At 36.4% G+C, this 22,806-nt stretch overlaps 1 protein-coding gene across 1 annotated transcript in view; it reads left to right on the top strand.

Annotated features, from left to right (window-relative positions):
• The window catches only part of LOC127801347 (RGS1-HXK1-interacting protein 1), a 71,006-nt gene extending 54,913 nt beyond the window's left edge, over positions 1-16,093 (top strand). Inside the window, exons 4-8 of the mRNA XM_052336364.1 lie at positions 14,545-14,597; positions 14,750-14,886; positions 14,965-15,029; positions 15,650-15,708; positions 15,805-16,093. Coding sequence (XP_052192324.1) covers positions 14,545-14,597; positions 14,750-14,886; positions 14,965-15,029; positions 15,650-15,708; positions 15,805-15,894 — 404 coding nt within the window. The 3' untranslated portion in view covers positions 15,895-16,093. The remainder of the gene's footprint in view (positions 1-14,544; positions 14,598-14,749; positions 14,887-14,964; positions 15,030-15,649; positions 15,709-15,804) is intronic.
• The last annotated feature ends 6,713 nt before the right edge of the window (positions 16,094-22,806 follow it).

Below are 22,806 nucleotides of genomic sequence, written 5' to 3'. Positions count from 1 at the left end.
GGCTGTGTCCCCGTTTGCTTTAGTTTATTCCAATGTCTGGGGTCCTAGTCGTGTCGTGTCTGTTTTGGGTTTTCAATATTTTGTAACGTTTATCGACGATTATTCTCGTTGCACATGGTTATATTTAATGAAAAATCGTTTTGAGTTATTCTCAATTTTTGAATCCTTTTGTGTTGAAATCAAAATACAATTTCATATCTCTGTCTAAGTATTGCGCAGTGACAATGCCCCTGAGTATTTTTCTATTCCCTTTACTACCTTTATGTCTTCTCAGGGGATATTGCATTAGTCGTCTTGTGCATATACACCACAGCAGAATGGGGTTGCTGGCGTAAAAACAAACATTTGATTGAAACTGCTCGCACTCTTATTCTACATCATCATGTCCCCTTTTGTTTTTGGGCTGAAGCTGTCCTTGCTGCTTGCTATCTCATTAATATGATGCCATCATCGGTTTTTCAGCACCAAATTCCTCACTCTCTCTTGTTTCCTGATCAACCATTATATATTCTTCCTCCCCGTGTCTTTGGTTGCACCTGTTTTGTCCATAACCTGTCTCCTAGTCAAGATAAATTGTCTGCTTGGTCCATCAAGTGCATTTTTCTTGGTTACTCTTGCCTTCAGAACCGTTTAAAATTACAATAGGATTGCATCAAGGTTCTGCATTAAGTCCATACTTATTTGCTTTAGTAATGGATGAACTCACTAAAGATATTCAGACAGATGTGCCATGGTGTATGCTATTTGCAGACGACATAGTGTTGGTGGATGAAACAAAAGAAGGAGTGAACACTAAGTTTGAGTTATGGAGAAACAATTTAGAATCTAAGGGATTTAAATTAAGCAGAAAGAAAACAGAATATATGGAATGTAAATTTAGTAAGAATGCAAGAGTGGAGAATGTTATAATAAAATTGGAAGACCAAATCTTACAAAGAAAATACCATTTTCGATATTTGGGATTAGTGATTCAAAAAGATGGAGAAATTCACGAGGATGTCACACATAGAATTAAGACAGGTTGGCTAAAATGGAGAAATGCATCGGGGGGTGTTATGTGATGATAAAATCCCATTAAAATTGAAAGGAAAATTCTATAGGACAGCTATAAGACCAGTTTTGTTGTACGGCTCAGAATGTTGGGCAGTCAAATACCAACATGAGCAAAAGACGAGTGTAGCGGAGATGAGGATGTTAAGATGGATGTGCGGCCATACAAGAAAAGATAAAATTAGAAATGAAGTTATTCGTAATAAGATAGGAGTAGTGCCAATAGAGGAGAAGATGAGAGAGACTAGACTAAGATGGTTTGATCATGTGAGAAGGAGACCAAGAGACGCTCCTGTGAGGAGAGTTGATGAAATGGAATAATTAATCAAAAAAAGAGGTAGAGGCAGACCTAAGAAGACTTTGAGGGAGACATTAAAGTTTGATATGAAGTGTATGGATCTCAATGAAGATATGACAAAAGATAGAAATACATGGAAGTCTAGAATTCATGTAGCCGACCCCACATAGTGGGATAAAGGCTGGATATGTTGTACTCTTGCCTTCAGAAGGGTTATCGGTGTTATTCTCCTGACACCCGCCGCTATTTTCTTTCGGCAGATGTTACCTTCTTTGAGTCATCTCCTTTCTGCTCTTCGCCTCATCCCGAGTGTCAACCCATTTCTGAGGCCATCCCTCTTCCCGCGAGTCCTCCTGCTTCTATTCTCCCTGTTCCTTCTTCTACACCATTGCAGGTTTATCATCGGCGTCATCAGCCTTGGTCTCCTCCCGATGGAGATGTTGTTCCTGCGCCTTCTCCCATATCTCCTACTACTTCAGCGACTCCTGCTGCCTCACATCCTGCTCCAGTCTCTCCCCCTGTCGAGGTCTTGCCTTCTGAGGATCTACTTCCTATTACTCTTCGGAAAGGTACCCGTTCTTCTCGCAATCCTCACCCCATTTATAATTTTCTTAGCTATCACCGTCTCTTGTCTCCTTTTTGTGCTTTTGTGTCTTCCTTATCCTCTATTTAAGTACCTAAGACTGTTAGTGAGGCGCTTTCTGATTCGGGGTAGCGATAAGCAATGGTGGATGATTGCTTTGCATTCCAATGGTACTTGGGATTTGGTTCCTTTACCTCCAGGGAAATCTCTTGTCGGCTGTTGGTGGATCTATATTGTCAAGGTGGGTCCTGATGGGTAGGTTGATCGCCTCAAGGCTCATTTGGCTGCCAAAGGGTATACTCAAGTTTATGGCCTTGATTATGGTGACACTTTTTTTCCTGTTGCTAAGATGTCCTTTGTGCGTTTGTTTCTCTATAGTAGCTATGCGCCACTGGCCGTTGTATCAACTGGACATTAAGAATGCCTTCTTACATGGTGAGTTTCAGGAGGAGATTTATATGGAGCAATCTCTTGGGTTTGTTGCTCAGGGGGAGTCTGGGTAGGTTTGTAAACTCCGTCGCTCATTATATGGGTTGAAGCAATCTCTTTGAGCTTGGTTTAGTCGTTTCAGTGCTGTCATTCAAGACTTTGGTATGACTCGTAGTGAGTCTGATCATTCAGATTTTTATAAACACACATCACAGGGGAGGTGTATATACTTGGTTGTCTATGTGGATGATATTGTTATTACCAGTGATGATCAGGATGATATTATTCAATTGAAGAAACATCTTTTCCATCATTTTCAGACTAAGGACTTGGGGTTACTTAAATACTTTCTTGGCATAGAAGTTGCTTAGTCCAGTTCTGGTATTATTATCTCTCAACGGAAGTATGTGTTAGACATTCTGGAAGAAACTAGGATGCTTGATTGTAAATCTATAGATTCTCCTATGGACCCTAATGTAAAGCTCTTACCAGGATAGGGGGAGCCTTTTGCTGATCCTGGAAGATATCGCAGGCTAGTCGAAAAACTTAATTATCTCACTATCACTCGCCCAGATATTTCTTTCTCAGTCAGTGTTGTCAGTCAGTTTTTACAGTCTCCTTGTGATAGCCACTGGGATACGGCAGTCCGGATTCTCAGGTATATTAAGGGAGCTCAAAGTAGATGACTATTGTATGAGGATAGAGGTCATACTCAAGTAGTCGGATATTCTGATACTGATTGGGCAGGTTCTCCTTCTGATAGACGGTCTACTTCAGGATATTATGTTCTGGTTGGAGGTAACCTAATATCTTGGAAAAGTAAGAAACGGGAGGTTGTTACTAGGTCAAGTGCCGAAGCAGAATATCATGTTATGGCCTTGGCAACGTGTAAATTTATTTGGTTAAAACAATTACTTCAGGAGCTCAAGTTTGGGGAGATATCACAGATGAGATTAATTTGCGACAATCAAGCTGCATTAGATATTGTTTCCAATTCAGTCTTTCATGAGAGGACCAAACATATCGAGATAGATTGTCACTTCATCCGAGAGAAGATTTTATCTGGCTGTATTACCATAGATTTTGTCAATTCCAATGACCAGTTAGCAGATGTCTTCACTAACTCTGTCAGGGGTCTTCGAATTGAGTATATTTGTAGCAAGTTTGGTGCATATGATATATATGTTCCAGCTTGAGGGGGAGTGTTGAGTTATATGGTTATAGTCTAGGGTTAATCCTATGATAGAGCCCATGGCTCATGGCTCATTGTATTTGTATATATATATATATATATAGATATATAGTCTATGAATTGAATTAAGTGGTTTTATACATATTAAAAAAGCTAGGTTTACTTCCTAAGCTTCACATAAAGCATATTTAGACTACGTAAGAGAAATTCCAGATTTATTTCTATGAGCTTCGAAGCCAAGAAAATAGTGCCCTGATCCAAGCGTTTTTAGAGCAAAGTTTGTATCAAAATCATGAATAAACTCTTTAAGAGCTGCTAGATTAGAACCAGTGATTAAAATGTCATCAACATATACCAAAGCAAACAAAACAAATTGAGAAGTTCTTTTAATGAACAACGAGGCATCTGAAAAGCTCTTTTAAATCCCCATGATTGTAAAGCTTCTCTCAACTTAGTGTACCATGCTCGAGGCGCCTGTTTAAGGCCATAGAGAGATTTTCGGAGCTTACAAACATAAGAGGGACATCGAGAATCAAGGCTATAACCCATTTGCAGTACATTGCAACCATTGATTATACATTCTCTCAGTTTGAGCTAGATGAACATTAGGTGACAGTCCAGAACAGAATGGAAGCTGTCCCTTGCATTTATTTGAATGAAAAACATTAGAATCAGAAAGAGATGTACTGTTAGAAGTAGAATTAGACTCAATAGGCTGGGCTGAAGCACAAGTAATAGCAGAATTAGTTGCTGAACTTAGTTGATATAACCCATCCTTAAGGCATCCTTTGAGTAGCACCTCCTCGGTATTCTTGTCCTTAATCAAACAAGAACTAGAGTTAAATTCTGTCACGAGATCATGATCTCTTGTAAGTTGTGAGACACTAATGAGATTCTTTTTCGTGGAAGGAACATGTAAAACATTTGACAAAGAAATATTTGAAATAGGTGCAATTTTTTGTAAACAAATGTCCAAGACCAATATTAGAAATTGGAAGTTGCTTACCATTACCAACGGAGACTTTGTCATTCCCGTTGTAAGGAGCATAAAGTGAGAGATTATTAAGGTTTGAGGTTATGTGATTTGTGGCTCCTGAGTCAACAAACCAAGCTGGATCTTGAAAGGAAGGCTGTGACAAAGGTGTATAATAAGTTCTTTGAAAATTTGAACCTAGATCACTCATGTAAGCCTTGTTAGAATCATTAAGGGAAGCTACAAAGGCTCTTGAATCTGGTTGTTAAGAAATCATAGGTGGCTGTCCAAAATTTGAACTCGACATAGGAGAACTTCTTTGAAAATTTCTATCAAACCGATGATAACATTTATCAACAAAATGCCCTGGCTTGCCACAAAGCTGACAGTAAAATCTTTTTCCCTATCTACCTCTGCCTCTACCTCCTCGATTTACAAAACCTCCTCTGTTTTGAGAAAAACCTCCTCTAGTATTAACAGAATTTCCAGAGTTCTTTTGTATATAAGCAGCCATGTTTACTTGCATAGCAAATGGCATAACTAACTCAACATTTACAGTTGACGTTTGTGCCAAATTTTTAGAGTTTAATCTTTGTTCATGCATCAATAGCAAGTATTGAACCTTCTCAAGATCTATATCATCCATTTGATATGTAATGAGACTGACTACTGTCTCATAATCATAATCCAGTCCATTTAGAATTGCTAGAAGCAAATCTTTGTCTCTTAGAGGTTCTCCAATAGCTGCAAGAGAGTGACCTATAGCTTTGATCTTAAGAATATAGTCATTTATAAACAAAGAGTCTTTCTTAATTGACCTAAGCTGCTGCTTCAATTGGAAAGACTTGGCAATTGTTTGACGAGAGTATAAATTTTCAAGTGCCAACCATACTTCAGCAGATGATTCATAGTGAATCACCTGCGCCAAGACTTCTTTGTCAATTGTCGAGAAAAGCCAACCAAGCAACGGCTGATCCGATCGCATCCAACTCAGAAATTTAGGATTCAACACAGGTGCTCTGTCTTCATTAGCATTCGGATCTGTGATATACTTAGAAGGAGGGGGAGATTTATTGAGGAAGGATTGAAGATCAAATGCTCGAATTGTAGCAGAAATCTGCGCCTTCTAGAAAATCTGGTTGTTCGGATCTAGTTTGATAGGTATATAGCTAAAAGCTTTTGCCATTGCTGAAAAGTCAGATTGCGAGGCAGAAGATAAGGCTGAAAGAGATCGAGGAGGAAGAAAGGAAGAAGCACTGTGATCCGAATTGAACGCCATTGACCTTAGTCGTTTGGCTCTGAAACCATGTAAAATAAGCTAGGGCAGAGAATAGAACGCAAACAATGAGGAGAAGAAATGCTCTGGATATTCCGATCAATGATTGAACAACAGAAAACAAGACTAGGCTGATTATATACTTACTCAACCAAGTCTAAAACTACCGACATAATAAAGGAAATAACAAGAAGCGCAAATAAGAAGCGCAAGTTTAAAATACTGTTGCTACAATAGAAAGCAACATATACAATATAAATGAATAACAACAAAATCAAAAACAACTTATGTGATATTTCCTTTAACACAATGGCCAATTGAAATTTATAGCTAAGGACAGTAATATTCGGATATAATTTATTTTTTCCATAGGAGCAAAGAGATCTCTTGATAATCTATCCCATAGGTTTGTGTAAAGCTTTTTGCCACAAGTCTTGCTTTGTAGCATTCAACACTCCCATCAGCCCTACATTTAACAGTAAAAATCCACTTGCACCCTATTGTTTTCTTATCTTTGGTTAACTATTTCCCATGTACCACTCTTCTTTAAGGCATTCATTTCTTCCATCACTGCTAATTTCCAATCCAGATAATCAAGTGCTTCCTGAATAGTCTTTGGAACAAACAAATTAGAAATCCTAGAGGTAAATGCTCTATAATTGGGGGACAATTTGTTTTATGACAAGTATTTGGCAATAGGATGATGGGTACATGACCAAACTCCTCTTCGGTGAGCTATAGGAATATTTAAATCACAAGATTTAGAACTAGGTGATTCACTAGAGGAAGGTAATGAATCAAGAGTAGGATTGGAATTAGAATTTATACCTTCATTCGAGGATTGTGACTGATCTTATGCTTGAGAGATAGGCAAACATGTAGTATTTTGTTGAGTTTTTCTCCTAGTATAAACCTAAAGCTCAAGATTTGGATGAGATTGACTCGATTGTAGATTTTCTCTCCCTATTTGTGATATTATAATACTAGGCATTGGTTGACATGGAACTTCCTGATTTCCATCCTTAGAATCATGTTCTTTCCCTAAATAAGGATATGAAAAAACTGGAGTTGGGGTTGCAAATGCAGATGTTGTGTCCCAAAAATTATCTTCCTTCCTATTATTGTCCCTCTAAAGATGATTTTTAAAATAGGGTTGATTATCCAGAAAAGAGATATTCATGCTGACATGGCTCTTTTAGTAATTGGGTTAAAACACTTATAACCTTTTTGATTTGGAGCATACCCAATGAAAACACAATTTTGCAATTCTAGGATCCAATTTGGATCAAGAAACAGTAGGTATGTGGACAAAACATGTACATCCAAATACTTTTAAAGGTAAATTGGAGTACAATCTAGTAGTTGGAAAAATTGATTTAAAACAATTTAGAGGAGTTTCAAAATTTAAAATCTTAGTAGGCATTCTATTAATCAAGTATGATGTAGTCAAAATAGTTTCTTCCCAAAGATTTTGTGGAATATGCATAGAAAACATGGTAGCTCATGCTACTTCAAGCAAGTGTTTGTTTTTTCTTTTAGCAATACCATTTTATTGAGGGGTTTCATGACAGGAAGACTGGTGGATTATATCTTTTTCTTTCAAAAATACTCCCAAACAATCGTTGAAATATTCAGTACCATTGTCAGAACGTAGAATGCAGATTTTTATTTTTGAACCATGTGGTAAAAATCTTTGAACAATTTTTCCACTTTAGATTTTTTATGTATCAAATACACCCAACACAGTCTTGTATGATTATCAATAAATATGACAAACCATTTTTTTCCCAACAAGGTATTAACCTATGAGGACCCCAAACATCACTATGTATTAAATAAAATGGTTTTGATGCACAATAAGGTTTTGACAAAAAACTTGCGCAGTGATCTTTAGAAAAATGACAACTTTCACATTGAAACTGTGAGTAGTTCAATCCTTGAAACAAATTAGGAAACAACTGTTTAAGATAGGAAAAAATTAGGATGTCCAAGTTCAAAATGCCATAGCATTATTTCATCACAAATAGGATTTGAATGAACACTACTAAGTCTTTGAGGTTTTTTACTGTTAGGGAAAAACTTCTCAAAGTAGTACAGTTCGTCTATCATCCTAGCACTACCAATCATCCGCCCCAATTTTCGGTCCTAAAAAATATAGTGAGAATCATAAAAGATGACATGACAGTTTTAATATTGTGATACTTTGCTAATAGAAAGAACATTGCAAGTAAGCTGAGGAACATGAAGGACAAATTTAAGTTTAATATTTTTGGAAATTTTGATTTGGCCTTGCCTGCAATATGTGAGAAACTATCATTTGCTATTCAAATTTTTTTCATGACGAGAACAAGGAAAGTAGGTACTAAACAGATGGGAAGTACTTATCATGTGACCAGATGCTCTTGAATCAATGATCCAAGGAGCAGATATTAAAACTAGATAGAGTAATGGGATTACTACCTGTATGTGCCAAAGATCCACTAGGAATACCCGATATCGAATTGTTCTTTAGCAATTGTAGAAGCTGATCCACCTGCTCTTTACTGAAACAGCTTGATGTGGCTTCAACTGCTGAAGGGGATTCACGATAGGCCCTATCACGAGTCATATTGTTCTTTCCAGTCGCTGGTTTTCCATGTAGTTTACAAGTAGTTTCATAGGTATGATGTGGTTTGTTGCAAAAGACACACCATACATGAGGTCTATCACCTTCCCGATATTGATTTGGGGTGTTTTTTTTTACTGGCATTTGCCTTATATCCAGTAAGGGTAAATGATCCAATGAGCCACCTGTATTAGTTTTCTTACCCAACATAACATGTCGATAGCTTTCTGTGCTGCGAACTTCTGCAAACACCTCATTAATAGTAGGATGAGGTGATCTTCCAATAATCCTTCCCCTAACTTCATCAAACTCAACATTTAATCCAGCAAGGAATTTGAAAATACAATTAGCATCAACCATCCTTTTATAATGGTTGAAATCTTCAACTGACTTCCATTCATAATCATTAAAAAGATCAAGATCTTACCACAATCTTTTTAAAGAATGGAAATACTTAGTGACACTATCCTCACCTTGAGTAATCTCACCAAGTTTTAAAGTTAGTTCATATACCTGGGATTGATTGCCAACATTAGAGGGCATTTGGGTGACATTATCACAGAGTTCTTTTACAGTTGAGTAATTGGATTGAATATCTTCTTCCATAGAGTTGACCAGCTAAGTCATAATCATGGAATTTTGACGTTCCAATTTACACACGTGTTGCCCTTTGGGTCAGGTTCCTTAGTGCCTCCAATCGGGTAAGCGATTTTGCCTCGCCCTTTGATATGCATTCTAATGAACTAGGACCAACGTAAGAAGTTTTCTCCATTAAGCTTAAGGGAAATTCTATTCACAGCCACACTATTTGCTCTTCACAGCCACTCCCGCCAAAATTCACCCAACATCTTTCAAAAATCTTATTTTACCCTTCAGAGCCACCCACAACTCCTTCCCTTTTACTCTCCACAGCCACAGCGCAGCCACTATCTTCTCCATCTCTCATTGCACCCATCTCTTTTTGATGTGGTCACCAATCAAGACTCAGCCCAAGGCCGACCCAACCAAACCGGGACAGTATCACCAAAATAGTAGTGCCATAATGTTATTTTAATACTTCTTAAGTTTTAGAATTCTACTTGATTTAGGATTCTACTTCATGTTTCTACTTGATTTAGGATTCTACTTCATCTTTGATTAGGGTTTTATTTTTATTAGGATTCTAGTTGACTTTTATTTAGAATTTATTTCTATTAGAATTCTAGTTGGATTTTGTTTTCCAAATATTAGATGGATTTGGATTAGCCAAATACCGTAAATATGCTTAGGATCTAGAGTTTATAATCAAGTTTTTCTTAATCAAATTTCAGCAACGTATTTGGGTTTTCTTAGCAAAACAGTCTTGTTTTTGTGTCTTCTTGAAAGCCAAGCTTCGGCCATTGAAGTTTGCTCTTTCAAGGGTTTATTTTGGTGTGTTTTCTTCACACTTACGCTACACGCTGCGTTAGGTGGTATCAAGGGGTGTTGGATCTCCTAGGCTAGTTAATTCAACTGCTGCTATAGCTGATCAAGTGCTTAGACCAAAGGAGGATTCAAGCATCAATATTTTAAGTGATGGAGAGACTGCTGGTAGTCATGGAATAAGCTTTTATTCGAATCAATTGTAAAAGAATGCTTCTCCTGGCAAGAAAAATCTACGAATGAATTTAGAAGCCGTTGAGGAGTCAAAATCAAGAAAACTAATGAGAGGAGAAAAACTTGTGATAAGATCTACCAAATTAGAGAAGCGCTCAAGATGGAATGCTCAACATCCTTAATCTAACAGTAATAATACAATGGAGGTAGAGGGCAACAAACATAGCAATGGTTGGACCCATGCCAACCCAGATATGGTTAAGAAGGGGAGGAATGTCTTTGCTCATGTTCCCTTAGCAAAAAAGTTCAAGCGATTCAGGAAAATGTCAAGCAACAGTTGCACAAATAAGAAGTACAAGGCGACAACTGATAAGCATAGGAAGCACAAGTTATTTGAGGTTGAGGATGAAGTTATGATATTCTTGAAGAAGGAACGGATTCCAACAGGAAAGCAAAACAAGTTCAAATCAAAGAAATATGGTCATTACAAGATTACGAAAAAGACCAATGATAATGCTTATGTTGTGGATTTGCCTAATCATATGGGTATTTCCAAACATTCAATGTGGCTAATCTCTCTTTGTACTTACCGGTTGTGGATTTGTCCAAACAGAATCAAAATTCGAGATCGAATTTTTTCTCAAGTGAAGGTGAATGATGCGGTCATCAATCAAGACTCAGCCCAAGGCCGACCCAACCAAACCGGGACAATATCACCAAAATAGTAGTGCCATAATGTTATTTTAATACTTCTTAAGTTTTAGAATTCTACTTGATTTAGGATTCTACTTCATGTTTCTACTTGATTTAGGATTCTAATTCATGATTCTACTTGATTTAGGATTCTACTTCATGTTTCTATTTGATTTAGGATTCTACTTTATCTTTGATTAGGGTTTTATTTTTATTAGGATTCTAGTTAACTTTTATTTAGAATTTATTTCTATTAGAATTCTAGTTGGATTTTGTTTTCCGAATATTAGATGGATTTGGATTAGTCAAATACTATAAATATGCTTAGGATTTAGAGTTTGTAATCAAGTTTTTCTTAATTAAATTTCAGCAACGTATTTGGGTTTTCTTAGCAAAACAGTCTTGTTTTTGCGTCTTCTTGAAAGCCAAGTTTCGGCTATTGAAGTTTGCTCTTTCAAGGGTTTATTTTGGTGTGTTTTCTTCACACTTACGCTACACGCTGCGTCACTCTATTACTCTCACACACCCATCTCTTCATCTCTCTCTTTCTCTCTCCCCCAAATACACACACACACAGATATATATATATGCACACACTCACACACACCTATATATATATATACACACACACACACACATATGAAAACGTATGTGTGTGTATATATATATAGGTGTGAGTGTATATATATATATATATAGGAACCAGGTTCTATGGCCGCGACTATGCGTTTTCGTGTGTGTGTGTGTATTCGAGGGAGAAAGAGAGAGAGAGTGATGGAGAGATGGGTGTGTGAGAGAGAGAGAGAGAAAGAGAGATGGAGAAGATGGTGGCTGCACTGTGGCTGTGGAGAGTAAAAGGGAAGGAGTTGTGGGTGGCTCTGAAGGGTGAAATAGAATTTTTGAAAGATATTGGGTGAATTTTGGCAGGAGCGGCTGTGAAGAGCAATAGGGTGGCTGTGAATAGAATTTCCCTAAGCTTAATAGTTGTGATCTGCAAGGTGTGGGCTTCAGAAATACATCCAGTGGTGCTGGTGGAGTTTTGATGATCCTATTGGGACGAGTTGTAGAATTGGAGCAGATTTCTGTCATGGTTATGGAGACAGGAAGCCAAAGAATAGAACAGAAAATGGAGAAGAGAAGGAGAGAGATAATGGCTAGGGTTCTATTGAGGTTGAACGAATCCTAGCTCTGATACCACGTAGGAAATTTTTTGTTCTCTCTTTCTCATTTACAAAATAGCTTTACAATGAGTTTTTAAGGTTAATCATGGAACCTCCATAAGGAAAACCTCCATAGGGAAATTAACTACAAAGTCAACAAACTTCTAAGGCAACTATACAAAAGGAAACTGACAAAAAGGAAACATTATCTGTACAATGAATGTCTCTGCAATAGGAAATTGGAATCAAAGGGCTACAGAATTTTCTCTATTTAAACAACCTAATCGAGTAAATCTTCCAGCTATTGGAATGAGCTGTCAGATTATTCGAGTAGATTGTTATTTACTCTAGTAAGATTCTTACTCGAGTAAGCTATCATATCTTCAGTTGACATGACCACTAGACCAAGTGAATGATGCCATTTAGCGCCTTCAAGCTATAGGTAAGAAAAGGTCGAATTGTATTGATAATTTATAGGAACGAGTAATGGGTGCCATTAGTGTTGTGAGCATTTCTACTTAAAAGCCTCCAAGTTGCATATAGGAAACTGGAGGGTGAGTAACATTTGGTGTGAGTTCAAGTGAGGCTCGAAATTTCCCGAAGGTTAACTTGTGTAAGACAAAGGAGTTAAAAGGATTTGTAGGATGCCAGTGAGGTGAAAAACTTCCCTTGGCAAGTACTTTGAGGGCTTGGATATTGAGGATGATCAAGCCAAGGTACGCATTGGTACCTACTTTCTTATTGATACTATCACATCATCGAGAAAGAGATGTGCACCTTAGTAAAAAGGGATATGCTGAGAATGTGGTTGATGAGACATGGAAGAAGTTGTCAGACCTCAACTATAAAACTTTGATTCATGACTATGTGAAGAAGTTATTCATTGAAGGTGGAGAAATAAGTGCTTTCTTAGGGTATCTTTGTAACTCTGAAGAAGTTAGAAACTATATGTTCTATAGATTTATATATCCAAATGAAATAAAGCAAGCATTAAAAAATATGAATAATAATAAAGTAGATTGACCAAATAATATACTAATAGAAGAATGGAAACGGATGGGATAAGAGGGCTTTTTTGGTTAACAAAATTATTTAACATGGTCTGTAATTGAAAATGATGCCTGACGAGTGGATGAAGCACAATTTAGTGCCTACCTACTAGAATAAAAGGATAAGTTCAAAGTTGTGGAAATCATGATGGAATCAAGCTAATGAGCCACACTATGAGAGACAGTGATTAGTAAAAATTAAGAAAAGAAACAAGGTTCTGAAAACAAAATTAGTTTCTTGGTTGGTAGGTTAACAATGGAAGCTATATATTTGTTGAGGCATTTAATGGAAAGATATAGAGATAAACAAAAGGATTTACATATGGTGTTTATAAATTTAAGAAAAATTTGTGACAAAGTTCTAGGTGAAGTTTTATGGAACACTTTAGATAAGAAAGTAGTCCAAATTGCTTATGTACTTTTTACTAAAGATAATATCATGGAGCAAAAACATGTGTTAAAACTTGTTTGGGGGGGGGGGGGGGTAGTTGAAGCTTTCACAATTAGTGGGATTACATCTAGGATTTGCATCAAGTTTTTACCTGTTTGCCCTAGTAATGATGAACTCACCGCATGTCCTAGTATGCTGTGGTATATGTTGTTTGCTGATGACATTGCAGTAGTGGATAAGATCAAAGAAGAAATGAATACTAAGCTCAAGATATAGAAAAATATTTTTGAATCTAGAGATTTTAAGTTGAGTAGAGTAAAACCCAAATGTAAAGAATGTAAGTTCCGTTAAAATATAAGTGGATGATGTTATGGTAGAATTAGAACATTAAGTCATACATACCAAGAAAAAGTTACTTGAGATATTTTGGATCAATCATCCATAAGGATGGGGAGATTAATAAAGGATGTTACCTATAGAATTAAGGTAGAATGGTTAAATTGGAAAAATGCATCCAACCTTTTATGTGGTAGTAAAATTCCGTTAAAGGTAAAAGAAATATTTTGTAAGATAACTGTAAGATCAATTTTATTGTATGGCAGAAAATGTAGGTCAATAAAGCACTGATGTGTGTAAACTATGAGTATAATGAGAAATGAGAATGTTAAGATAGATGTGTGATTATACAAAAAATAAAAAAAATAGACAGCTATAGATGAAATTATTTGTAAAAAGGTTAGAGTGGTTTTTGTTGATGATAAGATGTGTGGTCGCAATTAAAATAGTTTGGTTATGTAAAAAGAAAATAAATAGAGGTTCCTATGGATGGAATTGAACAAGTTTTTAGCAAAAAAAGTAGAAGACCAAGAAAAACTTGGTCAGGGACTCTTGTCTATAAGGGCCTTACAGAAGATATGCCCATAAATAGAAATGATTAGCAAGCTATAATTTATATAGCCAACTCCAATGTATATGTTGTTAAATGTAAAGTAGTTTGTCTTAAATGTTGAACTCAACAAGTTTAAACCCATAAATAATTGGCTTGAGCATCTTTTTGTTCTCAATGTTTTTATGCACTTTTGCACATTTTTAGGGCCTATAGATTTTATCTCAGTTGCATCTTTGTTCAAAGCCTTGAAAGAATCCTTATTGATTGGATTTGTGATCCTCTTGTCAAGAATTCAGTCAAGAATAAAGAATGCACCTATTGGTTGTTGATTGACTTAGATTTTCTCTGTTTCTGAAGCCTAAGAGCTTTGTTTATCTGTAGGTTCAAGAAGATTCTTGTTTCGGCATACCTTTGGTCGGTTCCAGAGTGAGGAGGTATTCTCCTCATAACCTAGAAGTGTCTTAGTGAGATTTGGAATGGTGGTCTTGGGTTTTAACAATCAAGCTTTTCATTGATGATAGCATGTAGCACAAGGACAGAATATTGTTGTATTCCTCATGTATCATCACTTCAAATTTTATTCCAGTCACAGATAATTAAAGCTGAGAAGAATGTCAAAGAGCTGAATCTTTCTGTTGATTTGATGAAGAAGGAGAGTCGAAAACTGCTTGAAAGGGCTGCTCTTGCCGAAAAGGATATGAAACAGGGCCATTTTGAGCTAATGTAGATATTTCTGTAACTGTTTTAATGTGTCACTATACAATTGGATCTAGCTGATTATTTTTTTTGTAATATCAACAGGAATGCTGGATCTCAGATCCAACGTCGGGCAAAATCTGCATACAAGGTTGAAGTCCAAGCTTCTGGTGCGTACTGTTTATGTTAACATTTTTGTCTTGCAGTAGGACCCTTTTGCCATGGCTAATGGTTTGTGAAGGCTGACATGTTCTATGTATCAAAACTAGGAAAACATAGGCTATTATGCAGTAGGAGAATTTTCAAACTAGATATCACTGCTGACTAAAGATGACGTAGAAGATGATTGTAAAGGTTCTGTTGGCCTACTGTACCATTGTGAAAGTGAACTTTTTGCTTACTACTCTTGCATGGAAAAAGTAGAAGGAAAAAGCTGAGTACTAGCTTAAAATATTATAATATGCTATATATGATGAAAGATTCTGGTTACTCTAAAAGATGTAAAATAAAACATATACATAAACAAGTAGGGAAAAGAGGAAGAAATATTAGTTAATGCTTAACGCATTTATAGGCGAGGGGTGTGGGTGAAACTCTGTTGCAGCATGCTTGATTTGTGTGACTTGGAGTAGGGTTATCTCCTCGTCATTTTTCACTCAAAAAGTTTTGGTTGTTTGGCATATTTTCGTGTACGTGCATCCTATATATTGTTTCTGGTTCTCATTTCAGCAATGTTACGTACAAAATACTGATATTCTTATATATATATATGTATATATATTTGGGGCAGAACTGATGGAAGGATTGCGAGAAATCCCTGGGAGGGAGGCTTTGAGGCTTAGAGCAGAGGCAAGTTCATTATGAACATTAATTAATTTAATGTCATTCTCTTATTTTGGACTCATATTGCTTGGTGTTACTCAAGTCTTTGTGTTTTATTATTAGGTTGCTTCAATGACATCAATTCTACGACAGCAGAGGGTTGCCATGAACAAAAGGATAATGAAGATTTCAGAATTGGGCATACCTGTTTGATTTGATTTTTGAGTGAAGTTTGCATTTGCATCATGGACTCTGTAATCTGTCTGTAGAGAGCATTAGCTGCTCAAGGAAATTAATCCATGTTTAAGTTGCACACCAAACCAATTACTAACACCAGAATTAGGCAGCAGGATGTGCAGCTGACGCTGGAAAATGATCAATTTTTAAATGGGTAAATTACACTTTTTGAGTATTTGATGTGTTTTAGCAAAAATATTAAAAAAAAAAAGGGAACCATTTCTTGAGAATAAGTTTTGAATGAGTCTTTATTGTACACTAGCTTGATGAAAAATAAGATCCATTTCTTAAAGTTTTAGTTGTTGACTTGTCTCTATCCTTTAATTTAGTTAGCCACGTGCTCATGGAGTCCAAAATTAAATATGTATTTCAATTCACATGATTGGTGGATAGAGATTTTGGAGCCAGCCAATGTTCAATTCATGTGTGCTTTGACAGTCAAAAAATTAATTCTTTCTTACCAAATGTGAGCCACAAGAAGTAGAACTGTGATCTGGAAAATTTCTTATATTAGATGATGGAGTCTGTCATATTCTTGAAATAAGAAAAAAAATTTAATTAGAGCATGTTTATTAATTCAACTGGGTGGGTTATAGAGTCATTTTTTAATCCAATGGAGTTGTGAGATGGAATTTTCTGTTGTTAGAAGAGGTCATTTATGGGATGCTCTGTTTAAGCTTAATGTAATTCCTTCTAATCATTCTTTGTCAATTGGAGATATGCAATCTTCTGTTATGTATATTTGGCACAGTAGAAGACTTGGGCATGTTCATTTCTATCAATTAAAACAATAATGAAATTAGATCTTATTCCAAAATCTAGGGTTATTACAAAAGGAAAATGTGATCTTTTTTAAGCAGGTTAAACAACTTAGAAAAAGGTTTTAAATCAGTAGAAAAAAGAAACAAAATTATTACAATTGATTAGTAGTGACATATGTGATTATAATAGTGTTTCGACACTGAGATGATTTCTTTGAAATATTGTTATGTTTATTTTATTAACGTTAAAATTAAATTATTTGATAAGTTTAGAAATTATAAGAGTAAGGTTGAAAATCAATTAGAAAAGAAATTAAAATTTTGCAATCTAATAAAGGAGGTGAATGTGCTTATGTGGTGGGGTTGTTAGGAAATTCAAAACTAAAAATCTTAAAATTTATAAAAATATTCCAAATAGATTAAAGACTCGAATGATCCTAAAGAGTCTTTCGAGACAAGAGTCTCTCATAGCCTTCAGAAAGTTTCCAAGATGGTCTAGCCTTAGCATTTTCCAAGGCCCAATACTCATTTAGAATCTCCCAAGCCCAAGTCATTCGATGGCTCCGAAGGATATTCATCAAGAGACTTTGATTCTGAATGTACCTTCAAGCCCTCCAACTTTATTCGATCCAACTTTATTCGACCCCATCATCAAGTGTCTATAAATACTCGTTCATTCCACAACAAATATACCTTTTTGGATCCTTTGAGACCTCTCTCTCACACACAGACTCTAAACCCGAAGACTTATACCCTGAACCACACAAAACCCTTCGGGAGACAACTATTTAGAAGATTCATTCATAACGTACATACAACATACAATATACATACATTCACACTTTTGCTTCAAGATACTATTGTTTGATTTAGGCATCGGAGGGCCCGTGTAAGGAGTGTCCCTCTAATTGTTTCTATGTTCCAGACGCTTCCAATGCCACCTTGGGGAAGATCAGCCATCCAAAAACTCTTCGGGGAGCAAGGCCCTCGGAGACCATCAGTAGCCACCCAGAGACTCCCAACCTTCTAGCTCTCTCAGACAATGAATTGAGCTTGTCACCTACTAACCCTCCTATGGTGCCTTGGACCTTGTGACTCTACATGGACTTTGTTTGACCTATTCGTTAAGAGAAATAAATTTTATTGTTGTAACCAAGTAACAACAACTTCCAATGAATTTTGTGAAATGAATGGTATTATTCATCAACAAACACCTCCCTAGCTATATACACCCAAGTCTAAGGGAATATTAGACAAAAAAAAAAAAAAAATAGAACATTATAGATATGATTCGTAATTTGCCTAAGAATTAAACTTATGGGTGATGCTTTGTATTCAACATCATATGTTCTAAATAGAATTCCATACAAAAAATCAGATAAAGCCCCTTATAAATTGTGGAAAAATAAAAGGCTAACCTTAAATATTTCAAGGTGCAGGGGTGTTTAGCTAAGGAGAATTTTGTTATTAATTAAAAAAAAAGGCCTTAAAACAACTGGTTTTGCTTTTATGGGTTATTCATTAAATAATGTTACTTATAGATTTTTGGTGTTGCATAATTGTTGTTGGAATATAACAATTAAATTTATTTCCTAAGAAACAACTTGGCAGAGCCCGATGAAGAGATGGGGAGTAAGATCCATGCCGACAAAGGGGAATAACGGACGCATGAATGGAATGTGGCTCGATCCGTTGTTAGAGCAAAATTCTCAAGGTGAGACTTGATCTGTTGTCTGAGAGAGCAAAGATGATGGCCTAAGTCTTCAAGAGACTTTATCCCCAAAGACTTAGGTCTTCAGTTAGATAGTCTTCGAATGGGTTTACAACACAAGCACAGTCAGAAGGCACATGAGGAGCTCCCCTACGCAGGTCCTCCGATGCCTAAGTCAGATGATGTCATGATACATAGTGACGTATGGATGTATGTATGTTATGTGAAGCTTTGGGTGAGTATCTCCAAATGGGAATCTTCAGATAAGTTTAGTATCGAACTTGGGTCTGAGTTTTTGGGTTTTGGATCTAGGTCCTCTTTCTCATTATGCTTTTTGGAGTGTACCCGAGGGTATTTATGGGTGTTGATGGTAGGGGCCACAGACACATGGCATGCAAGTGTAACTCGACTATTCGGGGAAAAATGAAGCGAATGAGGGATGAAGGGCCTGAAGGTACCTTTGGGGATGAGATGCCCTATAAAAGAATCATTCAGATGAGGTCTTTTCGAAGACTCTAGGTCATCAGGAGACCTAGGCTTGGAAGACTCTTTGGATGAGTCTTGGGCTTAAGAACGAGGGCTTGGTTGGTCCGAAGACTTTTCGAATTCTTCGGGAGACTCTTGCTTGGAAGGCTTTTCAGGGTCATCTAGGTCTTAGGCCTTTTTTAGAAATTGTTGTGTCATGAAAGCTCAAAATAATTTTTTTGGGCTAAAAGGTATAAATTTTCCATATGTTATGGGTCCCACACAAACGCGCAAACTAGATAACTGTGACATTCAAAAATTCCTTTGAATATTCCAAGAAAAGAACAAATAATTATCCATAAAGAATTCTAATTCAAAGAGGATTTTAGAATATTGGGATAAACATTAACCATAAGAAATTGTATCCCTAAAGAGGGCAAGATAAATGTTATCTACAAGAGATAGACGTCATCCATAACAATGGGTTCCAAAATATAAGAACCCTAATTCTAACAAGATTAGAAAAAGTCAAGATAAACGCTATCTACAATACTCCTAATCTCGTATTAATTAAGATTAATTCATATTCTATAAATAAGCAGGCACTTATTCTTGAAAAGGAACACCTTTGATACTAGTTCCAATATAGTTTTAATTATTTTTAATGTCTGACTTAAGCATCAAAATGCTTGCACATGGACCTTCTCGCGCTCTCTTATTGTTTTTTTTTCTTTTAGGCAAGCTTAAGCAGCTTAACGATGACGTTTCAATTCAAACAAATTTATTATTATATCTATGCAACAACAAATAGCACCGTCTGTGAGAAATGTCCAAAAAGCCTATGATAACGGCTCTCACACAATCTCAAGCCACACAAAGCCTAATCAAATCAATTGAGAAAGAAGACATTACACGTATGTGATAATCTCATTAATGGTATGATTTTTTGTTTAATATTTAAGTACCTACCACCGTTTTGTTCTTCAATTATTGCTTTATGTGAAAAAAATGAAAAAAATGCCAGAGGCAATTACGTATATATACATATATATATATATATACGTGCGTGTGTGTTGTTTGAAAATTCTCTTGTGGAAACCTGGCGGAGTATGTAAAAAAAGAACTCTCAATGTTATATTATATATATATATATGTAAGGGTGTGCAATTGGTTATAATCCAACCGAACTGACTAAAAATCATGAACCGAACCAAACCGAGCCATCTGTAATAATCGAATTGAACCGATCGACTAATCCCAACAAATCAAACTAACCGAAACCTAAACCGTGATAACCAAACCGAGCCAAAAATCGAACTGAAACACAAAATAACCAAGAGACCAAACATTAGTCCAGCCTTGCTATTGCTGCCGGCCCTCTTAACTGATCATCAGATTCCCCAACCACTATGATCCACATACCTAAAAATCAAAAGCATCTAATAGTTGGATTTTAGTAAGATCTAGGTTTCAATGTAAAATATAAATAACCGAAAAACTTACTGAATGGACCATTGGTGTCGTCTTCGTCTTCATCTCTGGCCTTTGTCTTCATCTTCGCCATCAGCGAGGGATGGTGGAGGGAGAGAGAAGGGACAAAGAGACGAGGCATTGTGGCCAATGGTTGTAGTGCCTAATCTACAACAACCACCAATACGAGGATTGGAGTACATATGTCAGAGGAGCTATCCTTAACGGTGCCGGACGAGGAGAAAGGATGAAATGGCAAAAGAGAGAGAGAGAGAGAGAGAGAGAGAGAGAGATAGAAGGGACGAAGAGAAGACCGATACCATTGTGAGGCGAGGGATGGAGAAGGCTATCGATTCAGGTGTCATGTGGGGGGTGTACGGTTCGGTTGGGGTGTCGCGCCCGCGTGAGAGTGTGGCTAGTTCGGTTTGGTAGGGGGGGTTATAGCTACACAATTCAGTTTGGTTCGATTTTTTGATTATTTATATCAAAATAATCGAACCGAACTGAATAACCAATTTTTAGGAAAAGAGATAACCGAACCAAACCGCTTCCTTTAAAAAATTGAATCAAACTAACCAAACTTGTCGGTTCAGTTCAATTTACCAAAACTTTTGCTCACCCCTATATATAGGTAATATTAAATGGGAAGCTTTTGCAAGCTTCCCTGGAAAAAAGGGGGCAAATTCCAGAAGCCCCAAATGGATGATACGAGAGGCGATGTCCGTAGAAGACCAAACGAAAATGAAGCAACAGTTATGATGAAGCAACGAGAGGTGAGGGCGGTAACGATGGAGAAGCCGATGGCAAACCTGGCTGAGGCAAAAGCAAAAGACGGTCGTCAGCGAGGACCATCCCTTCTCGGCCATAACTTCGCCATCTGTCGGTGTGCGTCGATCCATTGGCTTCTTTGCCCAGATTGCCTCTCTGTTGCCGGATTTAGGCAATGCATCACCGTCTTACAATAGCATCCTGTCCCTTTCGGTTGAGATCCACCTCGCCAAACAACACACACAGGAGATCATTGCCCAACAACACTGAAGCTAAGACTCCTACAGTTGAGAATGATCGTAGGGGGTTTGATTCCATTGATATTGCAGGATAGAAGCCTTTGATTTCAAGCATGGCTCCCTCATCAATACCAGTTCCATATGGTTATCAGGGAACAAGCAAAAAGATTGATATACCTAATAACAAGGTTGGTCTGGTAATTGGTAAAGGAGGAATTGTGATGTGATTCTTGCAGAGATTTCAGAGAATATCTTCGGTGACTCGTGGGGAAAAAATTTCGATCAGTCAATTAGTAAGTGTTTTCAAGGGTTTAATTGATCAGAAGTGTTCAACGCGCCTAAAAAGGGTCTTATATCTATTGGGAGTTTGGATTTTTTACATTTTTGGAGACATGTACCTAGAGGAAAGTCCACAAGTTACTAGAAGAATGACAAGATTATCCACTTCGTCCAGCCCCAATTTGAATACTCTTTGTAATGACCCGTTAGAGGGCCTAGAGTTTTTATTGAAGTTTGTTTACATGTGTTTGGAATTTTTTGTTTAAGTAGAATTTTAGATTATGCAAAAATTTTGAAAGAGTATAAGAAGGGTAATTTTGAGAATTAGAAAAAAGAGGAATATGCATGTGATATAATAAGGGTATATTTGGAAAGATAAATAATGGGCCGAATACATGAGAGATTAGGATTGTTGAAAAACAAATTATTTACAATTGAGATTAGGATTGGAAACCAATATGAGATGAGATTAGGATTTATGTGGAAAAGCCAAAGTAATATGGGATTATTATTCAAGTTGAAAGGCCAAATTAAGATGGGATTATGATTTATGTTAGAAACCAAACCAATATGGGATTATGATTTATGTTGGAAAGGCAAAGTAAGATGGGATTAAGATTTATGTTGAAAAGTCAAAGTAAGATAGGATTAGGATTTATGTTGCAAATCAAAGTAAGATGGGATTAGGATTTATGTTGAAAAGTCAAAGTAAGATGGGATTATGATTTATGTTGCAAATCAAAATAAGATGGAATTGTGATTTATTTTAAGAAGCCAAGGTAAGATGAGATTATGATTTATGTTGAGAAGTTAAAGTAAGATGGGAGTATGATTTGTATTGAAAAGGTATTTATATATAGATATATGTTAGATGTTGTATGATAGCAAAATGAGGATTATTACATGTATACATATTGGATAACGATTAAGGTGTTAAGTAGAAGATTGGATTGGGAGAGGTGAATTACAATTGAAGTTGGAGAATGGACAACTATATATATTTTACATGTAAAATAATGAGCAAATATAAATTTCAATTAGAGTTGGAGTCCGAATTGGACGAGGACTTGGGTGCATATAATTTTAAATTGTGAGGATAGTATTAAATGGGATTTAGATTATGTGGAATTTTGGATTTTAGGAAATAATAAATGGGAAGATAATTAAGAAAAAAATAAGAGGATTTGAAGATAAA

This window comes from Diospyros lotus, chromosome 1, assembly GCF_014633365.1.
Source record: "Diospyros lotus cultivar Yz01 chromosome 1, ASM1463336v1, whole genome shotgun sequence".
In the NCBI taxonomy this organism is placed as follows: Eukaryota; Viridiplantae; Streptophyta; class Magnoliopsida; order Ericales; family Ebenaceae; genus Diospyros; species Diospyros lotus.
This window is presented reverse-complemented; position numbering and strand designations above follow the sequence as displayed.